General features: G+C 62.0%; 1 protein-coding gene and 1 non-coding gene across 2 annotated transcripts; one reads left to right on the forward strand and one right to left on the reverse strand.

The window, feature by feature from the left end:
• The first annotated feature begins 314 nt into the window (after positions 1–314).
• On the forward strand, positions 315–1,873 carry LOC101922162 (uncharacterized). The gene is made up of 2 exons (XR_008744878.1): positions 315–499; positions 1,346–1,873. It is a non-coding gene; the product is annotated as an uncharacterized LOC101922162 (transcript).
• A 773-nt stretch (positions 1,874–2,646) lies between these two features.
• On the reverse strand, positions 2,647–14,357 carry TESK1 (testis associated actin remodelling kinase 1). The gene is given in 11 exon segments (XM_055791429.1): positions 2,647–3,483; positions 3,485–4,197; positions 4,430–4,580; positions 4,707–4,796; positions 5,257–5,340; positions 5,586–5,676; positions 6,046–6,128; positions 6,307–6,453; positions 6,684–6,732; positions 6,872–6,993; positions 13,966–14,357. Coding segments are annotated over 11 exon segments (2,079 nt in total). The 5' UTR covers positions 14,185–14,357; the 3' UTR covers positions 2,647–3,153.
• Between the last annotated feature and the right edge of the window lie 6,157 nt (positions 14,358–20,514).

Here is a 20,514-nt window from a genome sequence, read left to right on the forward strand (position 1 = left end):
GGACAGGGCTATCCCCACCGCTGGGTGCTGCAGAGATGAAGTATCCCCCAGCAGCAAGGCTGAGATTCAAGCAGTGGGGAGGCTAAGGGGAGTCACAAGCAATGCAGAGCCTTAGAGGGGTTTCTCAGCCTGCCCGAGGAAGGGCGGGGTTGTCCTGGCTGAGGCTTCAGACTGGGAAAACAGGAGGGGAGGACTGCGGCATCCCCCCTTTGACTGCAGCATTCAACACCTCCTGTGCAAGCCTACAGGAGGCAGCTGTCAGCAGCCACAGCTGCCTTGGCTGGGGATGGTGGATACGAGCAGCTCCCTGATGTGTTGTTTCCCCATCCAGGCCATGGCAGTCAAAGTCGAATGGATCCTGTGCCATAATAAGCCACGGGATCATCAAATCTGCCCAGTGTGCTGCTCCTGATGACCTGCAACTTTGGATCTGCGAGAAGGCAGCAGGGCCAAGCTCCCCTTTCTCACTGTGATGGCTGCTGGCTGCAGCACCACTGCGGTGAGTGTCCTGTGCCAGACTCTGCCCAGCCTAGTGTGTGCAAGGCATGGAGGGCATGCATGGAGGAAAGTGGGCCTCTGTGTAGACCTCTGCATGGGGCATGTTGATCTCCTCCCTTGGAAAGGCAGAAGGATGCAGGCACCTTCCTGTGTGGGATGAGCCTGCCTGCATCCCTTTGCTGCTGTGGGATCCCCTGGTCTGCAGTAGATCAAGAGACTGCCCCCCCCCCCCCCCAACAACAATCCTAACCCCCGCCCCCCCACCCCTAAGATGTGATGCAGCAAAGCACCAAGATGAGGGAAACCCCCTTTGCAAGATGTCTTCCCAACCCCACTGCACGCAGTGGAGACTGGGCAGCACCTCACCCTCACCCTCTGCCTTCCCTTGCAGCACCTGTTAGGCTGCACCACCTCCACTTCAGCCTTGCTGCATCCCATCCATGTGAGCAACCCACTACCCACTACTCATGGGGCTGCCTAGGTCCTTCCCAGCAATGCCCAACGACACTTGGGCATCACGCAGGCTGGGGGAGGTGCTGGCAGTGCCCATTTCCCCCCCAAGCTGCTGTGCTTCAGCAGAGCGTCACAAGCCCACAGCCCAGCCCCACACCTGCATGGAGTACGCTGGGTCTTCCTGAGCACAAGGGCTGGTGTGCGATGGGGAGCCCAGCCCCAGTCCCAGATCGGACCAAGCCCTGATGCTCAGCCCTGCAACCATGCAACATCCCCAGCACAGAGCGAGCTGTGGTGCTGGCATGCCAGGATGTGGGAGTGGGGGACAGCACAGCCCTGCACCTGGCCAGGTCCCCTTCCCACAGCAGGGACTTTCTGCCTGGCCCCATTACAGCTGCAGCTTGACCATGGCTTCCAGACGACCCAGCAAGAAACAGCGTCAGCAAAGCCTCAGCACACAAGGAGAGAAGCTGCGCCTGAACCAGCTAGCGCCTGTGCTGGTGGTTGGATATTTTTTTTTATTTTTTTTTTGCTAATTAGAAAGTAGAGAAATGACCTTTAGGATTGTACAGTATGATAGTGCCTTGCAAAAGCAACTCTAGCACTTGCTAGACCGATGCTTTGCCAGACAAGTCATTAGGACTTTAAAATAGTTACTACACACCTGCATATGAGATTAAGCAAAATAGCCCTGATTGTAACACTGTAGCCAGGCAAGAGCAGAGGAAGTAGTGTTCAACCAAGCGAAATGCTCTGGGTTTATTATACGGTCCTGTCTGCCATATATAGTTGATGAATTGCTATGTGAATTAGCTTGCTTGAGGAGCGAAAGGGTGTTAAAAGCCAGTTTTTGGAGGTGGCACGTGTCACTATCTTGTCCGCTGGCTGAAACCCCTCTGTAGCAATAAAGAACCACAGCTTGCCTGCGCTTTGCTTTCTTGTGTACCACCACAAACACAGACGCAAGGGCATGAACCCAAAGAACCTAACTAATGAATGGGAATTTGATCAAACCCATTTCAATAGAGATGGCCGCTCTGGAGGCATTGAGATCTTGGGCTGAGCCAGGCTGGCTTGTGATCCCAAGGGGCTCCCCAGAAGCCCCAGACAAGCCCGTGCAACTTTTTGGGGCTGGGCTCCCCTCCACGTCTGACATGCATCCAAGAGACAGAAGCAGCAGCCTGAGTTGCTGGGACATTCAGTTTTTATTGAACACTTTAAATAAGCTGGGTATATATTACTAGCAAATTATTATTAATAATAATAATAATAATAAAAAACACAGGAGTTCTGCATTCACCAGTGCATTGTTGCAGGAGGGAGGAAAGCCCGCTCCCACCCTTGCCAGGGTGCAGGCAGCCCGACTGTGCTGCCCACCAGCCCCTTCCCACCACGGCCAGGAAGGCACCCCGGCCCCTCTGCCCGCACCCTGCTCCTGACCCCATGGGCCAGTAATCCCAGCGCTGGCAAATCCTCCCTGTGCACTTCCCCATGTGCATAGCCCTGCTCCCGGTCCCCTGCACGCCTCTCCCCATGGAAGGGACTGGCTGTGCTCCACACGCTTGCAGGGAAGCACATGGACACCCAGCAGCCCCCCCCCCCCCCCCCACCCCCCCCCCCCCCCCCCCCCCCCCCCCCCCCCCCCCCCCCCCCCCCACCCCCCCCCCCCCCCCCCCCCGCCCCCGACTCCCCAAACACACACATACACACGCTGACCCCTCTGCCCCCAGCCCAGCCCCTCTCATCCCCTGGAGCACAATAGGCTCCCAGCTCTCCCAGGGGATCAGGCTCATTGTACATCCCCTGGGAGAGCTCACAAAGGCATGAGGCTGTGGGGAAGGGGGGTCCCACATGCAGGGTCTGAGCCTCAGGGGCCCCGCGGGGGACCAGCCCTGCCGCCCGGGGCAGCACTGGACCATGCTCAGGGCAAGGCTGTTATTGCACTTCAGTCCCCAGCACGGACCCAGCCCAGCCCCTAGGGCTCCCCGCAGACCCCCAAGGCCAATCCTGGTGGGATGGGTGCCCGAGCGCCTGGGCTGTGCTGTGGAGGCCATGGCACAGGGCACTGCAGCCACTGGCAGCCACCAAATGCCGAGGGAGCGAGGACAGGCTGCAGAGATGCACCAGGCTCTGGCACCTGCCCGGTGCTGTGGCTGCGGAGGGGGTGGCTGAAGGCAGCCCTGCTCCCCAGGATCCCCAAAATTAGGACTGTGCCTCCGGCAGCTTCAGGCTGGGCTCTGCCAGCACTGGCCCTGGGGCCTTCTGGTGGTGGCCCCTGTCGTGGCAGAGGAGGCTCGTGGCCTCACAGTTGAGGTTCTGGTAGCGAGGCGGGCTGGGTGCTGGCCGGTGGCAAACGGAGGTGAAGCTGAAGCTGAACGGACCCAGGCAGCAGCCGGGACAGGGCAGCACCTCATCCTGCTCCAGAATGGTGCTAGAGCCATGCCCAGGCAGCATGGCTGCACGCTCCGTCCGCTCCAGCACCGCTGCGCAGGGGATGCTGAGCTCAGAGAAACTGTGCTCCAGGCTGCTGCCCCCAAGCCACGGGTTTGCTGACCACCACGTGGTTGTTGTTGAAGAGGAGCCCACTGGGGGCTCGCTGCTCTGGCTGCCAGGGTTGGATGTCCAAGGATGCTGTGCGGATGAAGTTGCTGTTGGGGAACAGTGTGGGGAGCTGCGGCAGCTCGGGGCTGTCGGGGCCGCAGTCCATCCGCTCCTCCACCCCAGGGCTGGGGGGGTAGGCTTGTCCCCGAGCTGTGGGAGGAAGGAGGGCAGGGCGCTGCGGATCATCAGCGGGACAGACGGACTCCATGCCCAGTGCCAGGCCCCCCCGGTGGGGCAGCTCAGGGGAGGCAGGCAGCGAGTGGCACTTGCGGGGGGCTGCAGCAGGGGACGAGAAGTCACACTGCACCTCCACGGTGGGCTCAGGTGTCACGGGGGTGCTGAGCTGGAGCAGGGCAGGGGGCGGCAGGTCGAAGGTGAGTGAGATGACCGATTTGCTTGGTGTGTCGAAGAGCTTGATCTTCCCCCCCTTCAGATCCTCGCGCTGGGAGAAGGGGTTGATGCGAGGGGATGCCTCCTTGGTCCTGGCCCCATTGTAAGGCTCCAATGGCCGCAGCAGGGTGGACGATTTTGGGGGGAACATGTCGGACTGGCTGCGGGACAGGCGCTGGTCCGGCTGCAGGTGCTGTATCCCCAGCTCGCGCAGGGGTGACTGCTTGGCTCGGCTGGCCACCCTCCTGGCTTCCCCTGGGCACAGGCACAGAGGCGGGTCACCAGCTGCCAGTGCAAGGTGCTACGGGGTGCTGGGCACCCCACAACCCAGGGGTGCACTGTGAGGGGGGAACAGAGACCGGCTCCATCCTGCAGACCTCATGCAACCCCTGTCTCCTTCCCCATACAGCTGCCAGGGTAGGATGGGACACCCAACACCCCACCTCCTTGCACCCTGCCGTGGCCTGTCCCCAGGATGCCCACGTACCGTTGAGCGTGGCTGCTGTCCCAGGCGCAGGCAGACTCTCCCTGCAGCTGAGGAGGGTGGCCCTCACACCCTCGGCACCCAGCTGGTGCTGCAGGATGCCCTCCAGGCACTGCGTGATTTCCAGGAACGAGGGGCGGGAGGCTGGCTCCATCTGCACACAGGAGGGGTTAACCATCAGGCCTGTGGGCCCCCCAAGCACCCCAGGGAGCTCTGCCTGTCAAAGGCAAGGCTGCCTGTCCTGCCCAGCTGTCCTGGGAAGCAGAGTTGGGAGACTCACACTGCAGCAGTGGAAAGCGAGCTGGAGGAAGGCCGCTGGGCACTCTGCTTCCACCATGGTGCGAAAAGTGGTGACATCCAGACCAAAATCCTGTACCAGAGAAAGGAGGAAGAGTGAGGTTGGGTCCCCTGGGGCACCACACGGGCTGGGGGACTCAGGATAGCTGGGCCCCGCGCCCTCACACTGACTGTGTGCCACCCAGGGCTGTGGACCTGGCAGCATCCCAGCAAGGGGGTCCCTGGTCTCAGCCCGAGTTAGGGCAAGGCTGGGGATGCTGTGACACAGATACTGCCTGCTCTTTGCCTGAATCCAGCTGTCCCCTTCCCTCATCCAAGCCAACTATGGACTCTGAGAACAGCTTATGAGCAGAGGGCATCCCTCCCTGGGCAGCATCTGGGACACAGCACCCCTGCCCCGAGATGCAGGGCAGCTCCTGCACACAGGGCTCTGCCCCGCAAAGGAGGATGGTCCCCCTCATTTGGTAAAGCAGTCCCAGCCCCAGTGCTGCTGCCTGCCACCCTCCCTCCCTGCCCAGGTCCCAGGAAGTCACCTCAGTGCGGGGCAGGTAGTCAGGGTCAGCAGGGACACGAGCAATGGTCTCACACAGGATGATGCCATACGCGAACACATCGGCCTGCAGAGAGCAGGGAGTCATGAGGGGGATCCCTGCAGCCCCTGAGGAAGCATGCCCACCATTCTGCAAACCCACAGCCCCCTCCCCACTGCGCAGCCATGCCAGGGGCCCTGCCGCCTCGCCACCCACGGGATCCCCAGTACCTTCCCTCTGCATCCCAGGAGCTCTCAGGGCTGCAAATCCTGCAAACCAGTGGCAGTGCAAGCATGGGTAAAGTCCCATGCATGGCAGCCATGGAGTCTCACCTTCTCATTGTAGATCTCCCCTCGCAGCACCTCAGGCGCCATCCAGTATGGGGAGCCCACCACAGCCAGCGGCTCCTTCTCACTGCCCTCGCTGGGGGACACGGTGGGACATCAGGGGCTGCCCACAGCCCCCTATCCCTGTCCGACCTCCCATCCACCCGCTGGGGCAGCCCAAATCACCATCTCCATCTCCCTTCCCAAGCTAACCCTCCTTCATGCATCCCACAAACTCAGCCCTCCCCACTCACACCATCCCCTACTCCACCCCCTTCTAGCCAGCCCCAAATGTGTCCATCTGCCCTATGGGTCCCCACCGCTGGGGACCACCCCCACCACCCCCCCATCCCTGCCCTTCTAGTTGCATCCCAAATGTCCATCCCTCCCCAGCTCTTGCTCTAAGTGGGCTGGAAACCCCCCACTCCAAGGATGAGGATGGACAGGGTGGACGCTGCCCACGCACCTGTAGGTGGGGATCTTCTCCGCCAAGCCGAAGTCACCCACTACAGCCGTGTAGCCATTGGCCTCGCGGCGCACCAGGCAATTCTGGGAGCACAGGAGGACCCCTGTCACACCCAACCCCGCACCAGCCCTGCCTCACCAGCCACTGCTATCTGGATGCCCCAGCACAGAGCAGCCTCCTGCCCCCCAGCTGGTCATGCCTGGGGCAGCAGCATGGGTATGGGACAATGAGGGCAATGGGATGCTTTGGAGCATCCCATACCTTGGAGGTGAGGTCACGGTGGAAGATGCCTTTGGAGTGCAGGTAGCGCAGGCCACAGGCGATGTCGAGGGCCAGCTTGACACGCATGGACCAGGAGAGGGGCACAGGGCTGTCCAGCAGCTGCTCCAGGTTCCCACCATTGATGTACTAACGGGAAGAGCTGGGCCATAGCATCACTGCGCCCCCCGCCCCGCTCCATAATGCCTGATGCCCACCTCTCATGCTAGCACATCCCCCAACCACTCCCAGCACAGTCCCCCCAGTACACCTTGCCCTGCACATGTGTCATGGGCTGAGAAAGTGTCCCCATAGCCACCACTGTCCCCTCCCCAAGTCTGCAAGAACCCCAAGACTCACAGCCGTTGCCCTGCTCTCACCTCCGTCAGTGCATGCAGTTGTCCCTGGTGCACGCACACCCCCATGAACCTGTGAGACAGAAGTGACCTCAGGGCGGCTGCAGTGGGGACCAGCCCCGGGAGCTCATCCAGCACTGCAGTAGCTCCAAACAGCCTTGGCTAGGGAAAAGGGGGGACAACGGGGACAGCAGTGGGGGAGCAGGTCCTACCTGAGGATGTTGGGGTGTGAGAGGCGGTTCATGAGCTGCACCTCCCGCAGCATGTTGCCTCGGTTGCTGGTCAGCTTGTTCATCTTCAGCACCATGATCTGCCCTGACTGACGGTGCCGCACCTGGAGCGGGGTGCAAGGGAGGCTGAGGCCCATGTGCCTCCACAGCCCCCCCAGATACCAGCCTGCACCCAGCACCCACCCAAGTCCTAGAAGCAGGAGCTGAGCACCCCATGCACCCAAGGCATGGGGTACCCTGGGGACAGCTAGGGCTAGGGAGGGTTCTCCCAGCACAGCAGCACCCCAAGAACCCTAGTGCTGATGATGCACAACCCCATCCTTCCTGAGGCGCCCCGCTTATTGTGCTCCCCCCCACTATGCAACACTCCCAAGCCCTCCCGCAGAGGCAATGGCAGCTCCTGCAAGCTGTGACCCCAGCCCTGCTGCAAGGACAGGCATGTGCAGGATTTGGGCATACCAGGGAGGGCTTTTCTGGATCAGTACCACCCAGCCAGACCCTACCAGAGTGGGGTGAAGGACAGAAGGGGCACATCGCCCCCCTGAAACAGCCCCAGGAGTGGCCAGCACTGCCCTAGAGCATGACCCCAGCCTGGTGGGGCACGGCACTGAGACGAGGCTGTATATTTAGCTGGCCCCAGCCTGACACTATCGTGCAAGCTGGGGGCCTGCCCCCCTGCCAGGAACAGCAGCTGGGAGCGTGGCCAAGCATGGACATCCCTGTCCTTCTGTGGTGCCCCGGCGTGTTTAGCGTGAGGGATAAGCACAGCATCCCCTGCCCTAGCACCATGGCGGGGGGCTGAACCAGTGCTGAGGGTCCCTTCCTGAGTGAGGGCTGGGGGTAGGACCTGTCCCCCTCAGAGCAGCAGCTGTTGTGGGGGACAACCAGGCAGATCCCAGCTGCCCCCCAGGCACACACCAAGCTGTGCACGGAGGCGCAGGCATTCCTTGGCACTGCCGTCAGCTGCCTGCTCTTCTCCTTTTTAGCTGATGCTGGTTGAAGCTGCTGTGCTGCTGCCAGCTCCTGGCCCTTCCCATACCACCTACTGCCACAGGGATCACCTCCCTGGGCAAAACAGAGGGCTGGCTGGAGACAGGGTCCTCAGTGCTCCTCATCCAGCTCACAGCTTGCCCCCTGTCCCCATCACAATGAGCAGGGGCTTGCACACTGGGGCCTCTGGGTCTCCCTTCCCACCCCATGTGGCTGGCATTGCTTTGGGGAGTAGCTGTCCTGGGGTGCACGCTGAGATGGGGACTCATCCAGCACTCCGTACACGGGAAGTAGGCAGCAGCTTCCCCCACCAAAGGGCCTGGGGGGTAATTAGTGCTTCATAAAGATCCCTCTCTATATATGTCTGAGCACACCAAGGCCAAACCAGCCCCAGGCGGAGTGGAAGCAAAAGGCAATAGCTTAGTCCGGCCCAACCCTGCAGTGCCACCACCAGTTCATTTTGTTCATGGGGAGGCTTTGAATAATTCAGCAGCCACCTGCCTGTAGGCACCCCGCTCTGGTAACACCTGCATCACCTCCAGCCAGCTCCAGGCACCCAGCACCCCTGGCCTGTGGGCAGAGGCCATGTGACAGCAGAGATCAGGATGGACCCTGGATGAGTGAGGAGACGCCCCACACGCCTGGCACTGTGGGTCCCCATCCCACCCCTCCACCATGCTGTGGGGAGAAGGGAGGATGGGTTTCTCCATGGTTCCTCCTCGCTGAGCAATGGACAGAGCTCCTGGGCTCGGTAAGAGTCTGTCCCAGGATGATGGCGCAGCCCCTGCTTTGGGGAGCATAGTGCCTTCAGCCCCGCATATACCCTGGGTACCCCATCTTCTAATGGCACCCCAGGTCCTCCCTGTGCCCACCACCCTGCTCACCCTACCCCATCACTGCCCTGCAGCACCTGGCACCACTGAGAGCCCCATCCCAGCGTCCTAGGGCTCCCTGTCCACAACCGTACCAGCATGCAGGGCAAGGGGCACCCCTACTCCATCCTCACCATCGCTGCCTCCCCTCCCCTCCACCCCCACCCCTATGCAGCGGACAGCTGGAGGCAGCACCAGACACAGAAACAGTGCTCCCTGTGTTCTGGTGGCTGCACTGGCTTTGAGGAGGGGGCCTGCCTGGCTAAAGCAGGTGGGCAAGGTCTCCCTTGGCCCCTCCATCTCCGGGCAGAGCCAGGGGCCAAGGGAACCAGAGCCTGGACCAGGCCAGCAGAACCCCCAGTCCTGCCAAGACCCCGGTGCTGGGTGCCGCCCAGCAAAGCCCAGTACTCCTGACCCAGCTTGCCCGGCGGCAGCACTGCCTTCCCTTCCCATGCCGTGCAGGGCTGGCAGGACTGGCTTGGTCGGTTTGGCTGGCACCAGCAGCTGCCAGGCAGCAGGACCTGGCTCGATGGCATAGGCAGGCTCAGCCCTGCCGGGACGGCGCCGAGCAGCAAGGCTCCAGCGCCATGCGCTCACAGCAGGAATGGCACACACGGCACTGACACTTGGTGGCCATGCACTGTGGGGCTGGCTGGGTCCTCACCAGCAGCAGTGTCCCTGCATCAGGGAGCAGCCCCCGGTGGGCAATGGCTTAGCTCCCCACGGTTGGGATGTGCCCGTAGCTTAATTCCTCATTAAAAAGCCTCCTGCCATTGCAATAGGCTGGGTGAACAGCCATACAGCGCCTAACGACTTAATCCCACAGGATAGGCAGCCTGGGGGAGCGAAGGTCTAGTGAAAGCCCCTTCTCCAGAATTTCTCCCAGGGACCCCAGGAGCTCCCAGGCAGCACAGCCCTGCCCTGATGTCCTTCTCCAGGACTCCATTCCCAGGGCAGGGAGGGCTCCAGGGGTTCCCAGGACAGCCCCAGCCCCTCACTCGTGGGCCATGACCTCCTTGAGGGCACTCAAGAGCCCTGAGCTCCCTTGCAAGACTGCATCCTGCCATCTCCCTGGCATGCTCTGCTGCCAAAGGCCAGCAGGGAAGGGATTATGCCCTCAGGGTCTTCCTACAGCCTCCTAAGCACTGGCCAGTTTACCCAGTCTGGCCAAGTGCTAACACCAGCCTAGTGCCCTGGCAGCTCTCCAGAAGCAGGCGTAGCAGAGGAGGGAGCAAGCCATGACCCCTGGTGGGACACAGACCCTTGCTATAGGGGTTTCTTTCCCTGCCACCATCCAGGGAAGCAGCGGGTAGCTGAGCCTCCCCAGCCAGGATGGCGTCCCCTCGCCTCTCCTCACTCTGGCATGGTGCCCAGGAATCCCAGCGCATTCCCGGGAGCTGAGCTCAGCCAGGCAGCCGTGCTGGGGTGTAGGGGGAGGACAAACCACCAGTCCCCCACCCAGGATCCAGGCAAGCCCTCGCCCGTCCCTGATCCCCCCCAGCACCCCACATGGCCCCTCTGTTGGGTGCTTCATGGACATGCTGTGGATGAGCTGGGGTGCAGCGCCGTGCCTGTCCCCATCCCATCTGTTGCCAGCACACAGGGCTGGGGGATGGGATGGGGCTGGCTGCAGCCCCAGCCTGGGCACAAGGGATCTGAGCTCTTTTAACAGCGGAAATTAGAGTCTTATTTAAAGAGCATGCTAATCAGAGCGAGCAGACGGCCTGGCCTGCTCCCTCCCCACAGCCGGCGCTCCTGTCTAGACACAGGATGGAATTCCACCCCCCCCCACCCCCCAACTGGGGGTCTCAGCAGCCAGGCCCCCTGCACCCTGCTCGGGGGACAGGTTCACACACAGCCCCGCTCTGTGCTCATCCCATTGCCCCAGCCCAGTGCAGGCAAGGCACAGTCATTTTGGGATATCATCCTGCACCCCTCACCCCCGAGAGCCCGGTTAGCAATGCTGCGGGTAATCCCACACCTGCCGATAACGGCTGCATCTGAGCTCAGGGGAATCCCAGTAGTGCAACAGGTCTTTTGCTGGGTGGGACTGGAAAACCTACTCATCACACCAACAAGGCAGAATGGGTCAAGACAGACTTCCTTTGGGCAAGCAAAAGGTGGAGACCGTGCAGCATCCGTTCCCAACACGTGCTTGAGCAGCAGCCCTCACCTCCTGTGCTCCGTGGAGCAGTACCACAGGCACACCAGCAGCCAGGGCAGTGGTGGCATTGCACGATGGCAGCAGACCATTGCCAGCTCTCACTGGCAAGCCCAAGGCACACCCCGTGACAGCGCAGGAGAGCTGTTGGCAGGTCCCCAGCTAGTCAGCATGTGTTTCTAGCACTCAGGGCTCCCAAGCGGTGACAGCAGGGCCAGGGCTGCTCCCGGCTGGCTGACCTCGGCAAATTCACTTCCTCCCTGCCTGCCTTAGTTTCTCCATCTGTGTCATGCCACTCCACCCTCCTTTGTAAAACAAGGCAAGGTCCACTGATGAAGGGCAGCAGATAAAGAGGGAGGGAATCAAGCCATTAGTTGCACTGGTAAACTGGGAGTAAATACAAAATCTCAAAGGTTGGTAGCGAAGCAAGAGGTGGCAGGTGGGTGGCAATCGTGCCAAAGCCCTCACCTGAGCTCTGTCAGTGCTGGGAACTACTAATATTGCACCCCCATCCCTGCCCCAGCACCACGGAAATGGGACACAGGGCAGTGCATGCTGAAGGGCTGCGCCCTAGGAAGCAGCGTCTCTGAGAGAATGGGTGACAGTGGGGCACAAGGTGCAGAGATGGTCAAAGACCTCTGGATACAGCTCCCAGGACAGTGAAGCCAGGGTGCTGCCCACAGCCCCTGCACCTGCTGCAGACTGAACATGGGAATCTAAGAGAGGGATCTGGAGAAGAGATGCAACAGTGCTTTTAAGGGCTGGAGAAAATGTCTGGCACAAACACACCTGGTTCAATCTGCTTGGTCTATTAGGGATGGAGAGGTGGGTTGCTGCAATGTCCGTGTACCCGAGAACGGGGGTGGCCTGGTGCTTCTGAAACCACGCAGGGAAAGGCAGTGAGAACCAGCTGCTCCAGAGGGAAATGGCCCAGCTCTGCAGCATAGCAGGGCATCAGCTGGGAACAACCTCTAGGGAAAAGAGCAGCTTTTAATCACTGGTGTCTCCTGTTTGCTCCGGACAGCCTTTCTAGAGATGTGCTTGGCTGAGGTAAGATAAGGCTCAACCCCGCAGCTAGCTTGGGATACCAGGCCTCAGACACACTGAGCCTTTTGGCTTTAATGCTGGGAAGACAGTCAGATGCTCGTGCTGGTACCCCAGCACCCTGCCTGGCCCTGGCTCGGCTGCACACCAGGGCTGAGATACCAACACATAGGGACAGAGGCTTCCAGGTCCCCTCCCTATCCCCCACGCCCACCAAGGCTGGAATGAAGCAGGACCTAGCAGCCACACGGAGGAGGGAGCCATGAGTGCCCACGGCCATGGAAAGCAACAGCAGGAACAAGGGAGGTAGGAGGAAAACAGTTCCTGTGCTGCCCTGCCAAGCTCCATCCTCCCCGCAAGCTCAGGCAGCCAAACCCCAGCTCAGATCCCGGGCCTGCCCCATCATCCTGCTGAGCTCTTGGACTCAACCCACTGCAAGAGCACAAAGCCCCATCTGGCCCCCTCCTGCCCCTGCCTTCTCTCCAGCATGCACACACACCAGCTCCTGCTGCCTGATCCCACACACCCCCCACAACCTCCGCTGGTCCCCCAAATCCTACGTGCAAGTGGCCCCACAAGATCATGAACAACGGGTGGGAGGAGCATTTTGTGGCTCCCACAGGGCCGGGAAAAACAGGCACAGTGAGGCAAGGAGAGACTGTGGCCTGGCCAAGACACGGGAGCATCCATTATTAAAGAGCTGTATCCATGCCTGACATTATTAAATGCCTCCCTCTGCTCCAAGGTGCTGCCGTGCACTCCAAGCCAGAGATCAATAGCAGGAACCTGGCCAGCAGAGAGGTCATGGCTCTGCAGGGGCAGGAAGGAGCATGGAGGAGAGGGACACGGCTCTGTATGCCTGCCACGGCCCCTCACAGGACACCCCTCTTGTGGCTGCAGAGGATCCAGGTCTTGCCGTCTCCCTGCTGAATGGGGAATGGTGGCAGGGCTGGAGAGACACCCCAGGGTCCCACCAGGATGTGGATGCCCAGCTGTGCTGTGCATGAGAGTGTGGTCCCACGCAGGGGACACGGCACAGCGCTGCCTGGGGCCGCGGCAACAGTGATGGGAGGTGTTTGGGGTCCTGCCCAGCCCAAACCTGCTCCCTCCCGAGGGGTAAAGCCACTAGACGCACGGCTTAAGGGCAGTCCTCACCCAACAGTCTGTGGTGCCTTAAGTGATGCCAAGGATGGAAACAACATGTGCACACACCTCCCCTTGGATGGGGAGGGGAGCAGTGGCAGCTGGGCAGGGCACAGCCCTCCAGCTGGCAGGGTGCTGTCACCACGCTCCTCTGCTGCATTGTTGGGACCCGGAGGTCCCCACCAGCACCCACGCACCCCTAACCAGAGTGTGGGCCACACACCGGCATCCCTGCTCTGGCAGTCCCAAAGAGGATGGAGGACAAAGGCAGCTCCGGGGTCCCTGCTGGGGACCAGCCTCCGCACTGCCACACAGCATCACAGCCCTCTCCCAGACCCAGTCACCTTCGGGAGGCTCCCGTGGGACACCCTGCACATCTGCCTGGCCAGCACCGTCTGGAACAGGCCCAACAACGCTGGAAATCGCCTCGGACCGGCTGCACATGCTGCCTGCAGCCCCTTGCCACAGGCACGCCCTGGGCCTGGCGGGGCCGGGGCTCCAGTCTTCTGACAGGGGTCCCCGGGGCTGGGCTGCCCGCCGCCCCACCGGTGCCCTGCGCGGCCCCGCTGCGAACCACGCTGCAGCGCTCGGCAGCGCTCAGCCCCCCCGGGCTGTAAACAGCGCCCGCGCTCCCTGCCGCCTGCACGGAGGGACAACACCCCCGGCGGAGACGGGGCTCCCCGCCACCCGAGGTCCCCGCCGCCCCCCCCCCCCCCCCCCCCGACCTCGCCCAGCCGCCGGGGCTGGGGACCCGGGGTCCCCCCGCGCCCCACCGAGGGCCCGGCCGGGGCTGCGTGGGCGCCGCCGGTCCCCGGGGGATGCCCGACCCCGGCGGGCACCGCCATCCCCGCCCCCGCCCCGCACACCTTGAAGACCTCGGAGAAGAAGCCGGCCCCGATCTTCTCGCAGTAGAAGTCGTCGATGCGCGCCAGGGTGGAGACGGCGCTGCGCAGCGCCCGGTACGAGGAGGGCCGCAGCCGCCCGCAGCCCGGCCAGGGCCCCGCCGCCTCCCCTTCGCTCTCCCCGGGCCGCCGCGGCAGCTTCTCCCACTCCATGTCGGTCCCGCCGAGCACCCCCAGCGCCATTCACCCCCGCGGCCGGGCAGCCCCGCCGCCGGGGAGCCGCCGCCTTGCCCCCCGCCGCCGCACCCCGGCCCCCGGGGCGACGCTAGCGGCGGCGGCGCGGGGCGGGCGGCGCGGCGCTCCTGGCCCGGCAGCGGCCCGACCCCCGCCGCGGCCCGGCGCTGCGCCTCCGCCGCCCCGAGCGCTGGCACCGGCGGGGCGGGCCCGGGGCGGGGCCAGCCCTTAACTCCTTGGGACCCGCCGCCGCCGCGCCCTGCCGGAGCCCCCCCGCCCCGGCGGGGACCCCGCACCCCCCGGGCAGCGCCGCCGGGGTGCCGAGCCGGCATCTCTGTAGGCGCCCGCGGGGCTATGGGGCCCGGGCGGCCGGTGCGCGGCTTGGGCAGACCCCGCGGACGCGGTGCTCCGGTAACCGCCTGGCTGCTCCGTGCGGACTCCTTCTCCCCTGGGTCCCACCTGGCGGCACACTGGGAAGGCTGGACTCTCCTTCTCCCCTGGGCCCTGCGCGGATGCTCACTGGAGCGGCAGGATTCTTGTTTTTCCCCATAGCACCCAGCTCCTCAGCAGACGGACCAAGGGCGTGGGCAACTGATCTCCCCATCTATCCAGCCCCAGCCCAGTTCCCCCGTATGAGCAGCCACTGCCAACATGGGCCCCACTGGTGCAGGCTCGGATGACTCCTCACCATTGCTAGGCTGGATGGACGCTGTGGATGTGGGGCTCTGCTGCTCTCTGTGCACCCACCCCTGCCTGGGTGGTGTCCCAGGGCCTGGGGGGACTGTCCTCCAGAGGAGCAGGGAGTTGCAGCCTCTCAGTGACAGTTTCTTGGCGCTTCTCCCTTCCCTGAGCTCCTCCACTTCTCCCCGGTCTCCTTCTGCTTCTTGCCCCCCTCCCTGGCCTTGTTCCCCCCCGCTCAGAAGCTGCATGGGTCCTGTCCTTTCTGCCCAGGGACTCCCTGCGGCTGGATCTGCCCTTTCTCGGCCCCACACATTTCCCTACTGCTCTCCTTGGCATCCGCCTGCCTTTGCTGGCCCAGCCCTGCCCCAGCTGCTTCCCCCGGTGCTGCCACAACCCTTGTGCACTGCCCTGCCTCCACAGCTACCCCACAACTGCCTTGTTCCAGCTGTTTCCCTGTGCGGTGCGCCTGGCTCCACATGCCCTGCACTGCTCTAGCTGCTTTCCTAGCTGGGAAAAGCAGCTGCATGTGAGTGTCTCCTGGTGTGGCATTTTTTGGCCAGTGCTTGGCTCCAAGTGCCACCACACACAGTGTAAACACCATGGACCATGAGCCATGGGTTTTCTTCCTTGTCCCAGGAGGGACAATAAACCCTGTGGGCTAAAGCAGGGAAACTGAGCCTCTGACTTCTTTGTAGTGGGAGCAGCTCCCTGCCCGCAGAAATGCATGGTACTTCTGCTCTTCCAGGTCCACAGAAGGGAGTGGGTCTGTGCAAGTCTGGTTTCCTACGTGTAGGGAGGCAGAGACTGGGGACATGGCTTTGCCAGTGTCTATCTTGTGGGGTCTGAGCCATTCCTCTCCTCACCAGTGCTGCTTCAGCCTGGTGCCTCCACCTGCCAAGGTGATGGATGGCATTTGCCAGGGAGGCTGCTGCAGCTGTGGGGAACTGCACCATGTAACAGGCCACATTCTCAGGTTTCCCAGGCCTCACACATCTGTCCCACTGACAACAGCCTGACAGAATGACAGGAGCAGCTTCACAGGCCTCCCATGATGGGCACAGAGAGGAAAGACCAGTGTCTGTGTGTGGGGGCAGGAGGCTGCAGGCTCTGCCCTTCCACTGGGATAGCCAGCTGAAGCTGCTTGGATGGCAGTGGGTGTCTTCCCTGTCTGCCCGGGTACCCTGAGCACCCTGCTGCACCCACAGCCCAGTGACCCGCTCCTTAGTGGTGTAGGGAGTCACTCAGAGGAGCAAAGCCAGCTCAGCTGGGGCCAGAAGGGGAGTGAACATTGCCTCTCCCTTCAGTGCATGTGAGCAGCGGCTCTCTGAGGGTCAAGGCACCACAGCAGATGGAGAACCCTGGCAAGGCATCTTGCAGAGAAGCTCAGGACCACTGCCTGTTCAGGCCTCCTGCTGCTTACAAGTGACTGGGTTTACATCCAATTAAGTTGTAACAAATAAATTAAAGCCCTGGAGACTGCCCTGACTGTGGAAAGTGCTGCTGCAGGATTTACGGTCCCTTCTCTCATCACTGCTGGCAACTCTGCTGTGCTATTTCCACCACGCTCTGTTCCTGCCTGGCACAACAGCATTGAACTGAGACATGGCTAAAGGTCTCCTATGTCCCAAATCCCTCCCATGGTGCAGGCAGGTGTGCTCTGGGCAGCTGAGTACAAAACGAGGTTGGGCTGAGCCTGCAGCAAACCCTGAATAAGCTTCTCAAGCCCTGGTGAGGAAGAGCAGAAAGGCGGTGTCCCTGGCTGTGCTTTGGCCCTGTGGAGCTACAGTGGGGAGAGGAGGGGGGCTTTGTCGTCTTTGCCCTTCTCCATCTGGGCTCTGCACCCTCCCCCTGTCATGGGGAGAAAGCTCCGGGATTAACAAACATCTCCCTGCCTTCTGGGGATGGTGCATCACCCAGCCAGTGCAGGGGCAAGAGCCTTCAAACAGCCTGGGAGGCTGGTGCTGGAGAGGTGCAGGGGCTGGAGGTGTCCTGTAAGGAGCAGGGCATGCCATGGCTGCGGGGTGTCCAGGCTACGGGCAGGGCAGTGAGGGATGCAGGGGGGCTTCCACGCAGGAAACCTGGTCCTCTCTGCACTCCCACCCCTGTTCCACACCAGCACCTGCACCACCAGGTCCTTGCAGCACAGCTGTGGTTGGGATCAGAAAGCAGTAACCCACCCTTGACTGAAGGCTCGCCCTGCTCAGAGCCCCAGAGGCAGAACTGGAGCTGCCCCCGTGTGCGAGAGCCCATCCACACCTGAGGCTTCTTCTCTGCAAACTCTCAGGAAAATGAATGGCCGCTGCTGTGGGTGTCCAGGGATGGCTGTAAGGAGTGAGTGTGTGAAGCAGTGCCAGAGCAGGCACAAGGCTTCATTGCAGGAGGGTTTTCCAGCCTGGAAGGACTCTGCAGACCCAAAGGTGAGCAGGACAAAAAACATCAGCTGACTCGTATGAGTCCTTTTGGTGCTTATTCCCAGGGTGTGGGTGCAGCTTCTTGGTTCGGGGTTTTGTCTCTCCTCCTGTCCCCTGACAACCTCTGCTCTTTTCCCACATTACCACACATCACCCAGCAGATCGCCACACCTGCCCCTGTCTTGCATGTTGCTCAGCTCCCTGCCTGTGAGAGGGCCAGTCCCTGGCAAACGTCTCTCCCTCCTCTGCCCCATAGCAAACAGGACGGGAGGCACAGCAGGGTCTGCTGCAACCTGCTAGGAGGTCTGGTCAGTGCGAGGAGCCCAGAGGGAGAATTGTTTGTGTGCATCCTGGTGATGCCCAACAGCACACAGTACGGGGGACTGCAGTGGGTTTGCAGGGCAAGGTTTTGGTGGCGGGGGGCACAGGGGCGGCCTCTGTGAGAAGCTTCCAGAAGCTGCCCCCGTGCCCGGTGCAGCCCGTGCCAGCCGGCTCCGAGCTGGGCCCGGTGCTGGGCAAGGCCGAGCCCGTCGGTGCCGGTGGCAGCCGCAGGGACCGTGTATTTCAGATCGTGTATTTAAGTGCGAGCGAGCCCAGCAGCCCCGCGGCCCCCGGGCCGGGGCAGGGGGAGGCCGGGGGGCTCCAGGCGCCGCAGCAGCGGCTCCCCCAGCCCGCGGGGCGGCCCCCGGCGGGGCGGGCCGTGCCCCCAGCCCGCGGAGCCCCCGGGGGAGCAGCTCCCCCCCCGCAGCCCGGGCAGGGCCCCCCCCGGGGCAGGGGGTGCCCGCAGGGGGCTGTGACCCGCGGGCAGCGGCGCTGGAGCAGCTCCGGGCAGGGCCCGTGGCCCCGCGGGGAGAGGAGCCCGGGCCGGGCCGGGCTGGGGCAGGGCCGGTGCCCCCGCGGCGGCCGGGCCGGGCCGGGCGTGAAGAGCCGCAGCCCGTGGGAAGGACCCACGGCGGAGAAGGTCGTGGAACTGCTGCCGTGGGCTGGAGCCCGGGCTGGAGCGGGGGCAGAGTGAGCAGCCCCGTCCCCGAGGGGGAAGGAGCGGCAGGGACAATGGGTGAGGGACTGACCCAGCCCCCATCGCCCAGCCCCCTGCACCGCTTGCTCGGGGTGTTTTCTGATCTGGGTGGTAATGAAATAAACTGATTTCCCCAAGTCGAGCCTGCTTTGCCCGTGACTGTAACTGCAGAGTGACCTTTGCCTTACCTCGACCCACAAGCCTTTTGTTGCATTTTCTCTCCCGTGTGGCTGAGGAGGGGAGCGATGAGCGGCTGGGGTGGGCACTTGGCCTCCAGCCGGGGTCACCCCACCACAGCGATGCGGAAGGACTACACTTCCCAGCACGCTGCGTGCTGCTGAGCTCAGCGAGCACAGGGCCCTGCATGCTGCGCACCCGGCGCCATGGATGCGAGCTGCTGCAGCCCTCCTTCCAGCTGCCAGCAGGGACCGGTGAGACCCCCACTGTGCAGGCACATTGCTGCCCCCCTGTTCCCTCCCCCCGGCACTCCAGCCGCAAGGGCTATGCGGCGCTGTCTCCAACACGAGGGCTGCAAATATTTGTTGTGTCGTTAATTTTCTACAAGCAGAGTCAGCACAGCACCTGGCAGCATTTGCTCACTGCCTCCTGTGATCTCCATTTGACGCCTTTCATGTCTAGGCGCTGGTACCTTGACATCTGTGGAGGCAGCCATCTGTATCTCATCCCTGTCTCTTAGTGCCAGGCAGTGATTTCAATTCCCTGCTCTGCTTCTCCTCAAACAAGCCCCAGTGCCCCTGCCAGGGTGGTAGGGGACTGGGTGGCTGATGCCTGAACCCAGCTGAGCGTGTGCCTGCTGGAAGGCCTGTGGGCTGTGATTTTGAAGACACTGAGAAGGCTGACAAACCAAAACCAATCACCACCTCTGACAAGGAGTGTAGAGCTGCTCTGGCCATGCCTGCACCACCTGTGACCTGTGGTGACATGACATGCAGCCATGTGAGCACAGCTACATCCTTGCAGTGAGTCAACACTGTAGATAGCTTCACTGGTCACCTCTTGCCAAACAGGTAGGGGCAATGCTACCACCTCCAGTGTCTCCCACCTTGCTCCTGAACCATCCTGAACAGCTTATCTCCCAATACCTGCCATGCTTCCATCCTCCATGGCTGCCCAGCAGGTACAGAGCTGCTCCTTGTCCTTTTGACCTGGCCCTAGGAAACAGGGCTCTCAGCAGCTCCACACTCCTGCCAGGAGGCTGTGCCAGGCTCTCTCCATCTTCTCTCTCTTGCCAGGCTATGAGTAACACTCCCCAGCCGAAGGGCAGCATCCTTGAAGTGCTTGTGGTTCTGCCAGATGTAAGACAGGAGCAGAGGTGCCAAGAAACTGGTATGGCTGCAATGGTGGGCTGAGTGGGACCACATCAGAGCAGGTCAAGGACTGCCTTCAGCTGAGCTGGTAGGAGCAGCCCTGTGACCCACAGAACCAGCTGCAGGACAGTGGGGCTGATAGTGCTCCGTGGGTCTTGGCTTTGGGGAAGAGCCTTCACCTGTGGTTCATCACTGCCCTTTGATCTACACAGCTTGATGTTACTGCAGGGAGGAACTCAGAAGCAGCACAGCAATGTGGAGGGAAAGGCCGGTGAGGGCATGCATAACTTAGCACAGGGTCTGCCAGAGACCCTACAGAACTGACCCATGTGCACAGTCCACCCCAGAGACCCTACATTAATAAACCAACATCCTCACCTTTGCCCTAGCTTCCTTACCTATCCCACTGCTGACAAAAGGAAAACCTTCTGGAGGAAAGCAATACATCAGACTGGAGAACCATTCCCCTGTGAGATCTGAGCTTATGTTCAGGGAAAGGTGCATCCCACCCCTGTCACGGCAGCATGGGTGAGAAAGACGCTTCCATTCCCTTCTGCTGTCCTGCCCCCAAGCAGTGACTGTGGAGCCCTACTTATTCTCCCACATGTCTGAGCAAAAGGTAGGTGCCACAGGCAGCACCCCACCCTTGAGCCAGCGGTCACTCAGGCTACACCACTCTGAGTAACTCCTCAACCTGAGCAGAGTCCTGTAATCATCCACACCACTCAGCTGGTTCCCTGACACAGTTTTGGCTTGTGCTAAATAGGACAGGTTCAAGGGAGGTCATGGACCAGGTCCATTCCCAGGAGGAGACATAGACATGGCCACCTCCAAGCAGAGGAGAGTCGAGCTGTGTGCCTGTCCTCCTGCAGTTGCTGCCTTCCCCTTTGGCCTCCCCTCT

The sequence above is a fragment of the Falco peregrinus genome, chromosome Z (genome assembly GCF_023634155.1).
Source record: "Falco peregrinus isolate bFalPer1 chromosome Z, bFalPer1.pri, whole genome shotgun sequence".
Classification (NCBI taxonomy): domain Eukaryota; kingdom Metazoa; phylum Chordata; class Aves; order Falconiformes; family Falconidae; genus Falco; species Falco peregrinus.